We start from the raw sequence: 17,374 nt of genomic DNA on the forward strand, positions 1-17,374 counted from the left end.
AGAGAAAAATAGAGCAAGCTGGTGACTTCCTATCCTCTGCCATATTGGCTTGGGCTGGGCCCAGGACTTGTTTTCTTCCTGGCACTGTGTCAGCCCTGACTGTTGGATATGGAATGGACTTTGGGGCCCACAGGCAGATTGGGAGTTGGGGTGCTGATGACTTGTGCATTGTGCTCAAATCTCACACGCTGATGGTAGGGACCCCTAATTTCTGAGGGGGTTAGGGGGGTCCAGGAGGGGAAGCTGCCAGGGAAGAGAGAGGAAGAGGGGCAGTAATCAGGGTTTGCCCTGCCAGAAACTCTAAGGAATCTCTAAGGCTCTGGGCAATGAATGATATCTTGCTTGGAAGAGGGAGGGAAGATGGGAACATGGAGTTCTGGGTAGATTGGCCAGCATCTCTGGATCTGGGGAAAGTGGGTTGGGTCCCAGCCCAGGGCCTGAAGAAACTGTCAGGAAGAAGCCTAGGGGGCTAGTGGGGGTTTGGGGGAGCAGAGCACCAGGACTTAACACACATTATACTTTGTCTCAGCCATAGAGGGGGTGAGGTGCTAGACTGGTTGCCAGGAGTCCCGCGTAACCTGAGAGAAGTCCCATCCCCTCTCTGGGCCTATTTCCATATGTGTAAAATGAAGATGTTGGGTCCCTCTATTCTGGACAGTTGAAGGAGGGAGCCTTGAATCACATCCTGAGGACTTCAGGCAGGGAGCCCTGATTGAGCATGGGACTAGGCCCTGCCACGAGTGTCCCTGCCCCAGGTTGTGTCACACTCACTGTGGGAACCTTGAGGCGGGGCAGTGACTAGGGAGATCTCCTCAAGGAAGGCCTGGCTAGTCAAGCCGTATCTGTCTTATTTCATTTGAAAAGTGCAGAAGGGTTAATATCATGGCCTCTCGTCCCACACAGCTCTCCCTCTTCTCCTCTGTGTGACTTTCACAAATCATTAACCTCTCCGTGCCTCGATTTCTAATCTGCAAAATGAGGCTGATAAGAAAAATTTACCTGGAATGCTTGTTGTGAGGACCATGTGAGCTGAGAGCAGTGGTCTCTAAGAGTTATATTATTATTTCTAAACTTCCAAAGACACTAATTCAGTCCTGCCTCCTGGAAGCCCCCCTTTCTCTGACTTTGCTGCCACACTCCAGGCATGACCTCATTTTATTCATCATCAAAGTTCCTGCAAGGTAAGGACTGCAATCTGTACCCACAGTGCTCAGTGGGTGTTTGGGAAGGACGAAGACAGCTGGTGAGACTCAGGGCTGGCTTGGCTCACAGGCGGCTCCACCGACCACCTTGGCACACACACGGCCTCCACCCCTCCTGCCCTTTCTGCTGTTGAGGGACAGGCAAATGGTTTTAAGTGTCCTGCTACCACCTGTTCTAAGTAGGCCTGGTTACTTGGACATTCTTTCCATCCCTCCTCGCCTTCTGTGTGATTTGGACAAATTACTTAACCTCTCTGATCCTTACTTATTTTTCTATTCTTGGACCTCGAGTACAGGAGGCTGAGTTATTCTTATACCTTGCTTCATGGTTCATTATTATCCCTGGTCTATGAGGGCCTCCTCTCTCATTGTATTAATTTTCCCTTAATTTATCTCGTCTCCAACCACATTCTTCACCCACCCCAGCCAGAGGCAACCATGCTAATATGCTTAATGAGTATCTTCTTGTTCATAGTGTTATTGCAAAATATATATATTGTTGTCTTGTGTGTAGGTCATTTTTATTTACACAAGTGGCATCGTGTGTTTTAGATCTCACTATGTTGATTGCTCCCTACTGTTTTTAAGATCTACCTGTCCTGCTATATGAGCATCTAGTTCCTTGCTTCCAATGACTGTGTAGTCCACAGGGTGCATCCGCCACATTTTACGTCTCCAGTCCCCTAGGGATGGACCCCCAGGTGCCTCCAACTCCCTATCCCTACGAACAGCACTGCAATGATGTTGCATTCATGTCACAGTAGGGACCTGGATTAAGGCATATTCCTAAGAGCAGAAATGATTGGCCATAGACTAGGAGTAAACATCATTTGTAGTCTTCTTTTCTCCATCCATAAAATAGGTGTATCGTACCCTCCCTTGTGGGACTGACTTGACAGGAGTGGGTTAATGTGTATAATCCACTCGATCCTGTGCCTGACACAGAAGAGATGCTCAGTGAATGGTAGACGTGGTTGCTTTTCCTCTTAGGTCTCAGAGAGAGAGATAAGCCAGACCCAGGAGGGGTTGCATAGAAATGCTCCCAGGGCTCGAGTCTCAATTTAAGAGTTGGTCTCCAGAATTCACGAGAAGTGTGTGGGGTGGTGCCAAATTCTACAGGGTAAGGATCAACCTTGACTGTTAAAAGCTCACATGGCCTAGCGCAGGGCCTGGTGCAGAGGAGATGACTGTGCCCAGGAAATGATTATTGCACCCCATTTCTGACCTCTCTTCTCAGAGCCAGAAGTAGCCTCCTCACATACAGTAGGTGCCAGAAAGCCTCATTTGCTATTCTGCCTTTGCCAGCCAGCTAGCTTTTTAATCACATGTGAAACCACACCTGAGTGTTAGATCCCACCATCCCACTTTACAGGTGGAAAGACTGAGGCTCAGGAAGGCTCCAAGTTCTCATAGGAGGTGAGTGGCGGAAGTAGCACTAGAATCCACAACTCCAGGTCCCCTGACTTGTGCTCTTTAAAAAAAGAAAATGCGCTCCATGTTAAACTATGTTCTTCATTATTTGTAGTTTTAAGTTAAAAGATCTCCCAAGTGGAAAGGGGAAAGGAGGGAAAATAAATAAAATGTTTAAAAAATAAAAATAAAAAAATAATTAAAACAAATCCTCTCTCAACAAAGCAGATTACTAAAAATTAAAAACCCCTTCATGGAGTCCTGGCATTGCAACTGAACATTTTCCACGGTTCTGTTCCTTTCCAGTCCCTGGCCATTCATAAATATACTAGATATATTTATAGTTGCAATCTACATAGAATTTTGTTTTTTGCATTTGTACTTAACAATCCTTTAAAAACACACACAAACGCACATTATTTCAGATCATGGAATGTGTTTTATAATGGGATGTTTTTGCCTGGCTTTCAAGGTGACCTTGAAGGGGTAGACACCTGCCCCACACTATCTCCTGGGCCCCAGTTGAACTTTCCTTCTTGAGGATCTTTGCTGAATTGGCATGGCTCTGTCGCAGCCTCTGTTCTGTCTTTGTGTTCTCTGTTTAGCATCTCCATGCCCAAAGTCAGGGTGGAGAAGAAGAACGGGAACATGCAGACGCTAAGTACTTACTATGAGTCAGACTCTCTGCTGGGTACCTTAACCTACTATGTCACTGAATCTCATAACAAATTTACATTAATAGCCCCTGTTTTACATTAATGAATGGAGGCTCAGAGAAGTGGTAGATCAGCCAAGATCATGCCAGTGCTAAGGAACAGAGTCAGGATTCAAACCTATTCCTCAGCAAGGATCTTTCCCACTATGTCATGGACTCATCAACAGAGTCCATGGTTACAAAGAAATGGGTCTCTTCTCAGCATCCCCGAACACACCACTGTCCACCCAGGGCTGGACATTGGGTCCTCACACTTCCAGGCACCAGGTAATGACTTTGAGTGCATCTCAAGATATAGGAATCCACACTAGCCAACTTCCTCTTAGCCTGATCACATCTCCTGGCACCTGTCCAGCTCAGAGGAATGCAGAGGTAGAGTGACTGGAGCCCACCCTCCCCTGTAGGCCCGAAGAAACGGTCTCAGGAGCTGATCTGGCATCAGGTGTTTCTGGCCTGGAACAAGAGGCTGGACAAGATGACCTGCAGCTCAGTATCATTTGAAAGCTGGGATGTCCAGAGGTTTGACTTTTGCCCCCGGAGAACTAGCTGCAGAGAGCTGGGGTGATGAAGGTGACTCTCAGGACGTCTCAGCCTACCCTTCTCTGACTCAGAGTGCACACTCTCAGCCAGGAGTCCTTGGCCTTGGCTTTGTTGGAGGAAACACCACAAACTTGACAAGGGCCTTACTGATTCTCTGGGGAGACTGCAACTCCCAGGCCCCAATCCTACCCCACACTCCAGAACTGGCCAGTAGAGTGGGCTCTTGGAGGTTACAAAGTAATCACTGAGCAGAGATTTAATTACAGGATTGGGCTTTTGGCTGTTTTGAGGGGAGCCTGTTATTTGGCTGTTTCTTTTACTGGGGGAAGAAGTGTGAGGTGTTGTTATTAGATGGAGCGGGGGCCGAATGGCAACAGCACAGGGTGCTGAGCTGGACAGAGGATTAGGCCCCAACCCTGCCCCAGGGACCTTGGCTTCAAAAGTTACCAGGCTGACAAGGTGAAACTGAAACTAGGCACGTGGGGTGGAATGCTTGCCATTCAACCTGGGCCTTCCAGAGATTCCTCCTGGGCTCCCAACAACCTCAAGCCTTTCTGGTGTTCACCATCATCGTGGTTTCCCCTTTTTCTCCATCCTCAGCCAAAACAAACCCCCAAAGCAAGGGAACAAGAAGGAGGGAGAAATGAGGGAGAAAGAAGGGAGAAATGAACAAATACTTAAGGAGTACTCCTGTGTGCCAGGCCCTATCCTAGGCACTTTACATCCATCATCTTATTTAATCTTCATAACAATCCTAGGAGGAGGTACTGTTACCATTCCCATGCCATAGATAAGGAAACTGGCTCAGAGATGTTTCCTATAGGCAAGCTGTTTACCAAGCCCTTACTTTCTTCCCAAGAAATGCCCCACAAACTAACTCTGCTCTTTCTATTTCTGCTACCAGCACACAAGGCCTGCCCCCATCCTCTCCCGCTTATCAATTTACCACTTGATTAAACAATCAATTAAGCCCTTTAATCCCTCAGCCTACACTTTCTCCTTCCCATCCCTCCTTCATCCAGATGTTAGATGAATAGCCTTAAAACACAGCTGTTAGCAGTCAGTCACTTTTGCCCACATAGTCACCACTGCCTGCTCCTGGTAGCCACTGACTCTAGGCCAGAGCTTTTCAAACCTTAACATGCTCCTGAATCACCTGGGGAGCTTGTTAAAACAAAGATCCTCTGCTAGGTACCTTAATCCACCAGCTGACTGAAACTAGTAATGACCTTAAATTAATAGTCTGTTTTAGAGAAGAACAAACCAAGGCCCAAAGCAGTTGCCCAACGTCTGGGATGGGGCCAGAGTGCCTCCCTTTCTAGAAAGATCCCAGGTGATGCAGATGCTGCTCGTTCATAGACCACATTTCTAGACTAAACTCTTCTGCCTAGTTATTTTTCTTTAACTTTTAAATAGGAAATACATTTACATGGTTTGAAAATTTAAAAATACAAAAGAGCATTGAGCGAAAATTCTCCCTCACACTCTTATCCCTCCATTTGCCCAGTTCCCCCCACCTCCAGCCCCCAGTAAACACTTTTCTTCATTTTTTACGGATCTTTCCAAAGTTTCTCTCTGTCAATACAAGCAAATAAGATCATACTTAAATTACCCCAATGGTAGCATACTACATACACTATTTTGTCAACATTTTATCACAGTTTATCAGTTTATCTTGGAGATAACGACATAACTGGCTGATTCATTCATTTTCAGAGTTGCATTGTGTGGATGTGCTATAATTTATTTAATCAGTCATCTCCAGTGGACAATTTGAATTGTTTCTGATATTTCCAGATGGCCTTTTTAAACCTTCCACACCCTGGCCTACCTTGCTATAACCTTTGTCCCATTCCCCAGTTCCCAGCTCCACCATCCTGAGCCCCTGCAGAGGCCGTCACACCTCCTGCAGCCCCTCTAGATCCTTCAGCACACCCTGATGGCTCCTCCTCTGAATATTTGTCCCACTGTTAAGTCTCGTCCCCATCATTTACCTCCCTACTCTTCATCTATCCCTGTGTCACTCCAAATAGACTGAAGCAGCTTGAACTCAGGAACCATGTTTTTGGTTTCTCTGCATCCTTCACAGCCCACAGCTGAGCACACAGCAATTCTCAAGAATATTAGTTACATAGTGGAAGTTGCATATGAATAGAGCCATTTAATGGTGACTCTGCTAGGGCTGGTTCTGGGTGTAAGAGTCCAGGAGCTACCCAAGGTGGGAGGGACTTCTTATCTCAGAGGTCTCCAAAAAAGAAGGCTTTATCTTGTGCCAGAATGTCTAGAGCACTTGGGTGGGTTGTGATGATGTCCAAGGTGCGATGGGGCATCTGGGGTTCTCTTGTGCTCTTCCCATGTGGACAGTGGGAGGAACCATGATGTGGAGGTAGGAGGAGGCAAGGATGGATAGCATAGGTGTGTGTGCATGCCCTAGAATGAATTCCTTCCCTTCTCCATTAACATCCTTGTCATCCTTCATGGGCCAGCTCAAGCCTTAATTCTTCCAAGAAGCCTTCCTGGACTTCTCCAGCCCACACTGACCTCCCCTCCTCTGAATTCATGCTATGTATATTAATGACAGTGATCACTGTTTTGTATTTAGTCATCGTGGCCTGCCACCTTGAATCATGTAAATCTTATCTCGCTAATGAGACCCTAAGATTCTCTACGTAGAAATAAGACTTCTCTAATTCTTTTACATACCCATATACCCCAAATCCTCAGCACAGTACCGCACATTTGGGAGGGCCTCCACAGATACTCCTTAAAAACAAGAATTAGTTCCAGGAGCACTAGCCATGGTGAGTGGGACAGGGTTGAACACAGGCATGTCTCCAACCAAAAGCATTTGGGAAACACCTCACAGCCACAATCCCTGAAGGTCTGACTCATCTTGTCCATTGAGGCTGGAGCAAGTAAAGAAAACTTTAAAAAAATGCCACTGTCATGAAAAATAAAGGTGCCGGACTATGCTAAATTAAGAGGTTAAAAGGATATGACAAGCAAATGCAATGCGTGAAACATGATTAGATTGTGGATTTTAAAAAAAATTAAAAACTAAAATGACATTTTGAGAGATGATAATAGAGTATCGATGTTAAATTTGAGAGTGTTAACTATTTTGTAGTCATTTAGAAGACTGCCCTTATTCTTAGCCTACTGAAAAGAAAAGTGTGTGTATTTGTGTGTGTGTGGAGAGAGAGAGAGAGAGAGAGAGAGAGAGAATAATTGTTAACTATTTTGTAGTCATTTAGAAGACTGCCCTTATTCTTAGCCTACTGAAAAGAAAAAAAAGTGTGTGTATTTGTGTGTGTGGAGAAAGAGAGAGAGAGAGAGAGAGAGAGAGAGAGAGAGAGAATAATGAAAATGTGACATGTTAATAATCGGTAAATCCAGGAGGAAGGAATAAAAGCGGTTAATTTACTAGCCTTTCAAATGAGTTTTCAAAACGAAAAGTTGAGGGGAATATGCCTTTGGTACAAAGAACTATACTATTCCAACCGTCTGAGAGAAATGGAAGATGAAATGCAGCAGTGGGTGCTGTTCTGGGGATCTCGAGGAAACACACCAACTCGATCACCCCCCACCCAACCTTCCACTCCTGCTGCCCAAAAAGCAGCGAAATCTAACCCCATGGGCTGACTCTCCCCCAGTCAGCATTTTTCACATCATCCCCCAAGTTCTCATCTGAGGGGACTTTCCTCATCGGACAGTCACTCCCTGCCTTAGCTAGGATGGGCCCCCATGCACCTTAAAGGTCCACAGCTAATCTCCCTGGAGAGTGACCCCAACCTTAAGTGGGCTCAACTCACCTTGAGTTTTTAAAAATTATATTTACTTAACCTCACAGAAAAAATAAAAAGAATTCGATGTACAAAGAAATGCCAAGATTTAGTCATCCTACATTCTCTTTGGAGCTCTACCAATGAGGATATTTTCCACCTTCGTCATCAGATTGGGATGCTAGTTTATTGCTCTCCCGCCCCCCTTACCTTTTTTTCTTAGGGGCATTTCCTTATGTCCATTGAAGTCTAGTGGCCCGTGTTTTTGAAGGCCTGCAGAACCTTTCGGGCGTGCTCACTTTGGCCAGCCGTTTCCCGAGTGTTGGGTACAGAGTCAAAGTTCCCATATTGACCGAGTCATGACCCTCCTTAGAAGCAGGGGACTTGCCCGCCTCCTCCCATACCGGGGGAGAAGAGGGGTGGACGAGGAGGGCCAGGAGGGGAGCGGCTCGTCTTCCAGGAGGGGCGTGGGCCGGGCGAGGTCCCAAGCCCACCGGGCCGTGCCAACAATGGCCTGTTGTAGAAGGAGGCGGGCAGGAATGTGGCCGGGGGAGTTGGGCGACCGCGGGGCGGGGCCGCTCACAGCCTCAGCCTCTTACCTGTCCAGGTAGCTCGCATTTCCAGGCGAGCGGCGGCGTCCGCAGCACCTGTCGCCCGGTGCGCGGGCCGGAAGGACGGCGCTGGGCATGGCCTGGTAGAGCGCCCTAGGGAGACCGTGCAGGGTTCAGTCCCGGGCAGGGCAGGGCGACCGAGGGACGGTCCTTCCCCGGTGCCCGCGTGGCCTGCGGCAGCATGAAAAAAAACCAAACGGTGCAGGGCACCTTCAGCAAATTCTTCGGCAAGAAGCATGCCAACCCCAACACCACCTCCCTCTACGCCACCAATCCCCCCTGGATTTTCACCCAGGAGGAGGGGACCAGGGACCTCGGTGAGTGCGCCGGAGGGAGAGGGTTGGGCGCTGCCCCCTCCCGGGCTGCGGGCGTTCGGCGCGGCTAGGGGCGGAGGGGCAGGAACACGTTGGAACTTGTGAACTGGCCGGGAAGGAGCTGTGTGGAAGGGGAGGCGCCGCCGCCGCAGCGGGTGTCTCTGGGAAAGGGCCGCGGCGGGGAGAAAGGTGCGCGGATGGAGGGGACCCTCTCCCTAGCGAGGGTGGAGACCTTTGCTCCTCCACATCTGATCCTAGCTCCTCTTCCAAGGTGTTTGTTTTCCTTCCCCGTAGGAAGTTATGTTTGTGTTGCTAGAAAGGCTTCCTGACGTTTGCAGTGGCCCCTCCTTCAGAAGTTCTGTTGAGTCAGAAGTGCCCCCCACCCCAAGGAGGGCTGAGGTGGTCCCTTCAACCCTCACCCTTTCTACTTCCTCTGTTTTCCGCAGTACCTGCCAGGCCTCTCCTGGCCCAAGGTCATAGGCAACGGGAGGGGGCTGCTATCTAGATACTCATGCACTTAGTTCTGCACAGGGGAGGCCCAGGAAAAGTCAATAGGAGCCGCTGCTAGCAGGATACCAGCCTGTGCAAGGCACTTACTCTCTTATTGGGGTCACAGGCTCTTGCCAGGTCAGCCTGGGCCGTGGGTTGTCTATGGGCTCAGACAGAGAAGCCTGGGATGGGGCAGTGGAGGCTCCTGACTTGAGCCTGGCCCCAGAGTCATGGTGGTGTATCTCTGCAGGCATCTGAAAACACCATGCCTCCAGGGTACTGGGGACAGGAATTCACTTCTTGTGTATGAAGAGGCTCTGGGCCCAAGGAAGGTCACCTGTCACTGCTTTAGCTCACCTCCCTTCATTGTCACCCCATTACCTTCTCTGATCTTTATGACCACTGTGCTGGGTGGGACCCACAGAAGATGTTTTAGCCTCAGCTCCTGCCCAACTATTGGATTCAGTTCAGCACCCAGGTTGTCTCAGTGGGGACACAGGCACTGGGACAGGAGTAGGGCAAACAAGATGTTCCCTCTCCCTGGCCCAAGGATCTCAGACCAGTGAGCCATCAGTGTTAACCATATGCCATCTAACCCTTTCCAAGCCTTTGCTATAAATGATTAAGTACAGAAGGAGCAGAGAGGAGAGATGACCTCTGATTGCAGCTAACATTTGAGCTGAGAGGAAAGGGCATCGAGATTTTGCAGAGCAAACAGCAGGAGCAAAGGCTAGGAGGGGCAGGGCAGTTTCGAGGCACAGTTTAGGAACTTAGCTGCCAAGTATAACTCTGTGAGGCCCAAACACCTCTCCTGGCCTGTGAAGCAAACATTTATTGACTCTTTCTTTCTAAAGTCCTCACGTTGTTGACTCTTTGAATCTTCAACTAGCCTGTGATTCCTGTTTGACAGATGAAGAGACCGAGGCACAGGGAGGTTAAGTAACATGCCCAAGATCACACAGCTTTAAATGGCCGAGCCAGGATTTTAAGTGTACAATTCAGTGATTTTTAGTAGACTTAGAGTTAGTTGTGCTACCATCACCACAATTCGGTTTTAGAACACGTCCATTATCCCAAAATTTCCCCTCATGAGGCAAAGCCAATGTTGGAACCCAGGCAGTCGGAATCCAGAGACCACACTCTTAGCCAGCTTACTGAATTGACTTTGTGAAAGGTAATTCGAAGGTGAATTTGACTTGAGGGGGCATCTGCCTGAGAACTCTCCCCAACTCCTCCCCCCGAGGGAAAACCTCAGAAATGCCTTAGACATTTGTCTACATTTTTGCCTGCTGGTGGGGATCAGTCTCTCTGAGGGAAATGGGGGCACAGTGCCCTGTCATCTCCAGCCAGCTGCTGCCTTCATCAGCCTGGGCAGGGCTGGAACCCAGGGGGCAGGCCCTCCCATTCCCCAGGGCAAGGCTGGGCCCTCAGCTGACTCAGCCTGGTTGCACCCTGCACATGGAGAGGTGGAAAACAATGTGCACCCGGCAAGATGGCAGTGTTTCTGGGGTGTTCCCCTGGGTGCTGGTAGGCCCTCCTCCCTGCTGAAAAAAACTGCTGAACGGACAAGTACTTGGAGTTGGGGATAGGCGGGACAAGTGTTGGGGATTCTGTGATGTGATGGAGATGCCAGACCTGCATTGGGGTCCTGCCTCTGTCAATAATGTGGGGATTAGCTACTCTCTGGGCCTCAAATTTTTCCTCTGTTAAATGGAGATGGTATCTAGTCTGCCTACAGAACGACTGCTTGAGTTCTGTATACGGCAGTGCTTTGAAGATCATTAGAGAGAAATGCCCTAAAGAAAGGACTGGCAAATTTTGGCCCTGGCTCAAATCTGGCCCATGGCCTGTGTTTGTAAATAAAGTTTTATTAAAACACAACCAGCCACATCCCTCATTTACATATGAGTTTAGTCTGCTTTGCAGAATTAAGTAGCTGCAGCAGAGACTGTATGGCTCACAAAGCTGAGGATATTTACTAGCTGGCCTTTTATTATTATCAGGTCATTCTCAACCCTGAGAATTCCATGCCCTTACCTGCTTCAGTTCCTCTTCTTAACACTGCTATAGACTAGAGGAAACTGAGGCATGAAGAAGCCATCCTGAGGTATCAAAGAGGTTGAGATTAGAGTTCCATCGGGTCCCTGAGTCTGTAACATTCTCTGCGATGCTGGCAGTATCCAGTACCTGAAGGACAGGCTGTGGGATGGAGGGAGGAAAAAAATCAATGTAGGGGTATATAAAGGAAGTAAGGAGTAACCACTTACTCTGTGGCTACAGCCATGCAAAAATTTGCACCGGGTAGGCCAGGTGCAGCCAAAAAAATGCAAATAGTCATGTGAAAGTGATGACGGATAAATTTTTCTTTAAAGAATTTTTCTAACATTTATTCTGGTAATTCGCTTCACTTGAGGGCTTCAGTTACTGCAATTGCAATCCTAATTAAGCCTCCGCCCTTCCCCCAGCCCGTGCTGAGGGTCTTAAAAGAAAAAGGCAGCACAATTGTCTTTTAAATGCATGAGAAAGCAGAGGGGTGGATCTTCGGGAATCCTGAAATAAGGGATGGGCCTGAAACCTGGCGCTCTAGACTCCTCCTTTGCCTCCTGGATTAATTAAGCCTGCTTTTTTATCTACCACCACCCCACCCCACTCCACTCCAGCAATGGGACACCCTGTTGCTGGGGAACTCTCTTTCTTTCTTGCCTCCAATGTAAATCACCATCACGACCACGTAGGACGCTTATTCAAAATACAGATTTCAAGAGTCCCACCTCAGGAACCCAAAGTCAGAATCTCTGGGTTAGGGCTCTTGGGTGATTCTTTTGTACAGGAAGATTTGGGAATCCTGGGGTTTCCTTCCCCAGATGGGAGCTGGGCCATTTCCTTTCCCCTTGGGACTTCCTGCCGGTTCTAAATAAATGAGAAGGGACTGTGGCTAGTTCCTAATTAGGAGAACCCCAATGCTCCCAAGAATGGTTGCTGGTTCTGATATCCCTCCTCCAAGGATCCCCTGACCTTGTGTCTCAGGACAGGTTAAAGGGTAGGAAGCCATGAACCCTAGAAGCTGAGCATAGATTTCTCACCAGTGCTTGGCTGGCACCGGCCTATGGGAAAGCTGACCTGTATGTTGAAGGAATATGAAAGAGACTATCGTTTACTCCTGTCCCCTGGAGGTGTGCTGTGGTTTGCTGGCAGTTAGTACACACATACACGCCTTCTCTGCTGCCCCATTATATAAGCTCCTCTTGTTTCTATAGTTCAATTCAGAAAGCCAGGCCCTCCCTTGACCAGGCTGCTCCTCTTCTCTCCCAGCAAATAAATGAATAACAACAACAATAATAATATCATTCGTATCAGTTATTTCTTGAATCAGGCACTACGCTAAAAACTACATATATTTTCTCCACTGAGGAAATAGACTCAGGTGGCTTAGATAGGTTAAAGAACTCGGTCATTTCATCTCAGGGCAGCTCAAACATTTAAGTGCATCGGTCGTTAGGATCAGATTCGGAAGTGGTGGGTTAGGGAATGGAGGGAGACGGCATTTTCAGCTAGTTCCCAGGGGAAGTCCTTCCACAGGTCTATGGACCCTACTTTAAGTAGTGCGTCCCAGCTAAGAAGCAGAGGGCCTGTTTGCTGTGCTCTTCCCCCTCCAGTCTCAGCTCCCAAAGCTCCTCCCTCTCTGTTCCCCCCTCCTCTGCTCTGTGGCTCCGTGCCCCAGCCCAGCCCAACCTCAGCGTCCCCTCTGCCCTTGGACAAAGGCTTCTCTCTGGGGCTGAGGTCAGGCCTGCTGGGGCTTGCTGGGACAGACTGGCCTTTTCAGGTTCCTGTTAATTAGCAGTGAAGGGCCTCATTAACGCCACTATGGGTTACAGTCTCATGGCGCCCCTCACACATACACTGCTTCCCTGAAAAGCTGGGGCTCCCCTAGTGGCCAAGGATTGCATGCCCCACCTCAGTGGGGTAGAGGTGAGGGGTCTATTTTGGGATTCTGGGTTACTCTGGGTCAAGGCAACAAACTCCCCAGCTAAAGCCCCACCCCAGCTAAGCCTCTGGAATCCGATTAGACTGGTGGCCAGTGCTCCTGGGGTCATTTGGGGGCTCCTGGCAATTCGGAGTCTCAACACCATCACTCCAGCTCTTTTAACCCTGCTAGCGTCTTTCTCTTCTCTGAATTTGGGATGCGTCCCAAACATGGGTAATTATCTCCATTTGACGGGTGGGGAAACAGCTTGAGAAAATGCTCAAAGCCCTCAGGTATTACTTGGAGGAGCTGGGGTTCTGATTCCTGGGTTCATTAGGCCTCAGCAACTTTTGAGTCTCACTCTGAAGGAACAGGAGACCAAGGGAAGAGGTGATGGGTCCCTGTATTATTTCCCTGCTGTGCTGACTATGACCAGAAAGAACTGGACTTAGACTTAGGTGCCTGGGCTTGAATCCTGGTCCCTTTGACTCACCAGCTGTGGGACCTTAGGCAGGAGACTTAACCTCGCTGAGCCTCAATTTCCTCATCTGCAAAAAAGGAATAATAAGAGTATCTCCCCCACAGGTTTGTGAAGGGCACTTAGAATAGTGCCTAGTTCATCATACAAGTTTAATAGATGTTAGACGTTTACATTTTTATTGTTAGTTTCCTCTTTAGTCTGGACCTAAGATTTGGGGAAAGAGCTAAATAACTGTCCCAGACCTCAGCCTCCGTGGAGATCCAGAGGCAGCTTTGGGGCTGGAGGAGCAAGAGCAAACCCGAACTCTGTGAGGAAAGAAATGTCCGAGACCTAGTGGGAGGCTCTTTCTTTTGGAAAGAAGGGGAGAAAAAAGGCCTGGGAGTGAGGCAGCCAGCTGGCCATTTACCCCTTTACTTAACACAGGTACACACACACACACACACACACACACGCACGCACAGCCCCAGACTGAGAGAACCAGGTCAGCCTGTTTGGGGAGAGGCAGAGAGCATGTGCCATGTGTCAGGCACTGTACTATTTGTGCCTGGAGCCCAGCACTCCAAGCCAGGGCCCTGCTTGGGCCGTGGCACCACGACAGCTCTATGACCTTGGGCCAGCCCCATCCACTCTGGGCTTCAGTGTCCTCATGCACAAAGAAGGTAGCCTCAAGTGTTCAGACTAAGAGTTCTCCCTGACAAAAGAACAAAGGGCCACCTGCCTCCTGTGGCCTTTACCCATGCCTACAGATGTTCACCCATAATTTGCCAGTGACACAACCTGATTTAAGCTCAGAGCCCAAACCCTTGGTGGAGCTAGGTAAGGTGGGGCAGAGAGAGTGTAATGATGATGATGATGATGATGAGGTTGATAAGTAGCTCTCCCAATTATTGAGCACAAATTACCTGCCAAGAGTTGTGCTAACCTATTGCACACTTTATCTCATTCAGCCTCACCAGCCCACTCAGTAGGGACCCTGCTCACATTTACGGAGATGAAGAAACAGCCTCAGGGAGGTCTAGTAACATTCCCAAGATCCCACAATTGATAAGTGATGGAGCAAGGACTGGAACTCAAGTTCATTTGGACCCTGCACCTGTGGCCCTGATCACAGTGTCCTGCCTCTGCTCCTAGCTGAGGGGCTGTGGGCTGCTTGAGGCCTATGGCCTGGGGCTGAGCCTTGGCTCCTTGGCTGTGGCTTCCTCAGAGCTCAGTCTCAGACACAATGTAAATACTCCTCAAGCCAATAGTAGGATCAGATTCTCCTGAGGGAGGCCTTGGAGGAGGGGCGCTGCTGTCCCCAGGTGTGGCAGCAAGAATCATTTTCAAACCAGGTTTTTGGATATCAGGCGATATTTATGTGAAGTCAAGTCCTTGAGTGAGAGTAAAAGAAAGCAAAGCTGCCTTCGTTTCCTGTCAAGACATGAGGGAGAAATGTAACCAAATGTAAAGGAATTCTGTGCATGATTACATCAGAAAGAGGGTTTCATTTCGGGGGAGATTGGGATTGCTTTAGTGATCAGGTTTAGGTAAATGGAGGCAGATCTGGATTTCCTCCTCTTTTATTACTGTTATTTTTAGATGAATTTGCCAAATAGAGGCTTGAGTTTTGTACCTTGACAGGGCTGTGGTCCACCGGGGGCTCAGGCTCTGCTGGGATTCTGCTACTTGGGTCTCCCAAGGCTTCCCAGCTGCTGGAGTTGCTTCAGGGGTCTCCCGAAGGTGCCTGCCCCCTTTCCCTGGAAGCTTCTGGTTCAGGATGACTCTTCATTTTCCTGCTTTCTGAATCCCACCAGGATGTTCCTCAGCTGCCTCTCTGGTCTGTGTGGCAAGCTCAAAGCCTCTGAGATCCCCCCAAACTCTTCCAGTGGGAAAGGGGTCAAGTAAAAAGGCAGACACAGAAGGCGTTTCCAAGTTTCAGGATTGGCAAGACCCTAGGACAGGGCCCCTCTTTTCCAATTGAGCAATCCCATTGTGTCTTCAGACGGCAAGCTGTCCAGCCTCCTCTCTGTCAGCCCCCTCACCTCCTCACTATCTTTTCCTTCCTCAAGAGGTGTCCTGGCCCTTCTTTACCTCCCCAGTTGAGGGAGGGAGCTGCTTTTCAAGAATGTCCATTCTAGTGTCCCTGACACTGTGATCTCAATGGAGTTCATTTACTTCCATAGGAAAATCTCCAAGGTCGGACTCCATTGTTTTCTGTTTAGTTTTGGACCTTGACTTTGAGGCTCAGAAAGCCCTGGCCCTAACCTTGAACCCTGGAAGACCTAGCTTATGATGGTGGCCACACTTGCCTCACCTGCTGGTATGTCTTGACCAATCGGGAATTGAGCTCAGGTATGAGGAGCCCAGGGAAAGTCTGTCAGGTGCTAGCCATATCTCTTCTCTTTCCTTCTTCCTTTCTTTCTCTTCCTTCCTTCCTTCCTTCCTTCCTTTCTTCCTTCCTTCCTTCCTTCCTTCGTTCCTTCCTTCGTTCCTTCCTTCCTTCGTTCCTTCCTCTCTCTCTCTCTCTCTCTCTTTCTTTCTTTCTTTCTTTCTTTCTTTCTTTCTTTCTTTCTTTCTTTCTTTCTTTCTTTCTCTCTTTTTGGCTTAAAACAACTTACATTTATTATCTTACAGTTCTGTAAGTCAGAAGTCTGACACTGGTCTCATTGGGCTAAAATCAAAATGTTAGCAAGACAGACACTGTTCCTTCCTGGAGATTGTACAGGACAATCTGTTTTCTTTGCCTTTTCCGTCTTTTAGAGGCTCCCTGTAGTCTTTGGCTTGTGGCACCTTGCCATCTTCAAAGACAGCAATGGCTAGTCAAGTCTTTCTCACCTTACACTGCTCTGATGCCTCTGTGTCATCCCTTTCCATCCCTGACTTCCAGCCACATCTCCTAGAACTGGGAAATCAAAATGGACTTCCAAGAGGTATCCCAGTGGGGAGGGAGCTACTTGGGCCTTCCACCCCGCCTCAATCACAATCCCTCCCCTTCAGTAGGTTTTCCAGAGAACAATTGTGTTCTTAGAAAGAATTTCCCTGCTGAAAACAACCACAAATCAACAGAGATGACAGTGTAGTCAGGGCTGAGTTGTGGAGTCTGTGAGGCGTTTAGAGCACCTGCCCATGTGAAGGTCAGATCCACTATGCCCTGACCTATGCATGGCCTTGGGCAAGCTGCTTCACCTCCCACCATTCCCCAGCCTTGCTCTGTGGCCACCAAGACTCCCTTACTCTCAAATAGCATCCCTGCCCTTTGAACCCCCATCCTCCCTTCCATATCCTGTAAATGGTGGGATTAGGGTTCCTCCATTTGGGAGCAGTGTGTGCAGTGGTTCAGAGAACAGCCCCGGAGCAGGGATCCCAGCTTCACCACTTACTTTGAGGCTTTAGGCAAGTTACTAGAACTTTCTGTGCCTAAGTTTCCTCATCTGTAAAATAGGGATAATGATCACGCCAATTGCATGGGGCCGTTTTGAGGATTAAATGAATTAATAATGTATATGATGCTTAGAACGGTGCCTAGCCCATTAAAATTGTTCAGTAAATTTTACCCATTATTATATTATTACTACTTTTATAGTGATATCTTGCCAGGTTGCTCGCTTCTAAAGCTCCTAGGTACATAATAAGTAGCCATTAATATGATAACTCAGCTGGAGAAAAGAGGCTCCCTGGACCCCAACACGGTGCAGAGATTAAGTAAAATAATTAGAGAGCGGGTCTGCCTAGAAGCGTGCCTCTCACCCAGTCCCTGTTAGTCCCCACCCCACCCCCAGTGTTATTAAGGGCCCAGCAGCCATATCAGATCTGAGACCTTGGCTCCCACACAGCCTTATCTAAAGAATGTCCCAGGAGATCCTGGCGTCAACATGTAGACTCTCTCT

At 48.5% G+C, this 17,374-nt stretch overlaps 1 protein-coding gene and 1 long non-coding RNA gene across 2 annotated transcripts in view; one reads left to right on the forward strand and one right to left on the reverse strand.

The window, feature by feature from the left end:
- Positions 1-8,819, reverse strand: part of LOC107196783 — a 16,029-nt gene extending 7,210 nt beyond the window's left edge. The window contains exons 1-2 of the long non-coding RNA XR_003044436.1: positions 8,574-8,819; positions 8,249-8,431 (exon numbers count right to left, since the gene is read on the reverse strand). This is a non-coding gene — a long non-coding RNA (uncharacterized LOC107196783). The remainder of the gene's footprint in view (positions 1-8,248; positions 8,432-8,573) is intronic.
- The window catches only part of CUNH6orf132 (chromosome unknown C6orf132 homolog), a 31,355-nt gene continuing 22,396 nt past the window's right edge, over positions 8,416-17,374 (forward strand). Inside the window, 1 exon segment of the mRNA XM_025042731.1 lies at positions 8,416-8,577. Coding sequence (XP_024898499.1) covers positions 8,442-8,577 — 136 coding nt within the window. The 5' untranslated portion in view covers positions 8,416-8,441.

The sequence above is a fragment of the Pteropus alecto genome, unplaced genomic scaffold (assembly GCF_000325575.1).
Source record: "Pteropus alecto unplaced genomic scaffold, ASM32557v1 scaffold7, whole genome shotgun sequence".
In the NCBI taxonomy this organism is placed as follows: domain Eukaryota; kingdom Metazoa; phylum Chordata; class Mammalia; order Chiroptera; family Pteropodidae; genus Pteropus; species Pteropus alecto.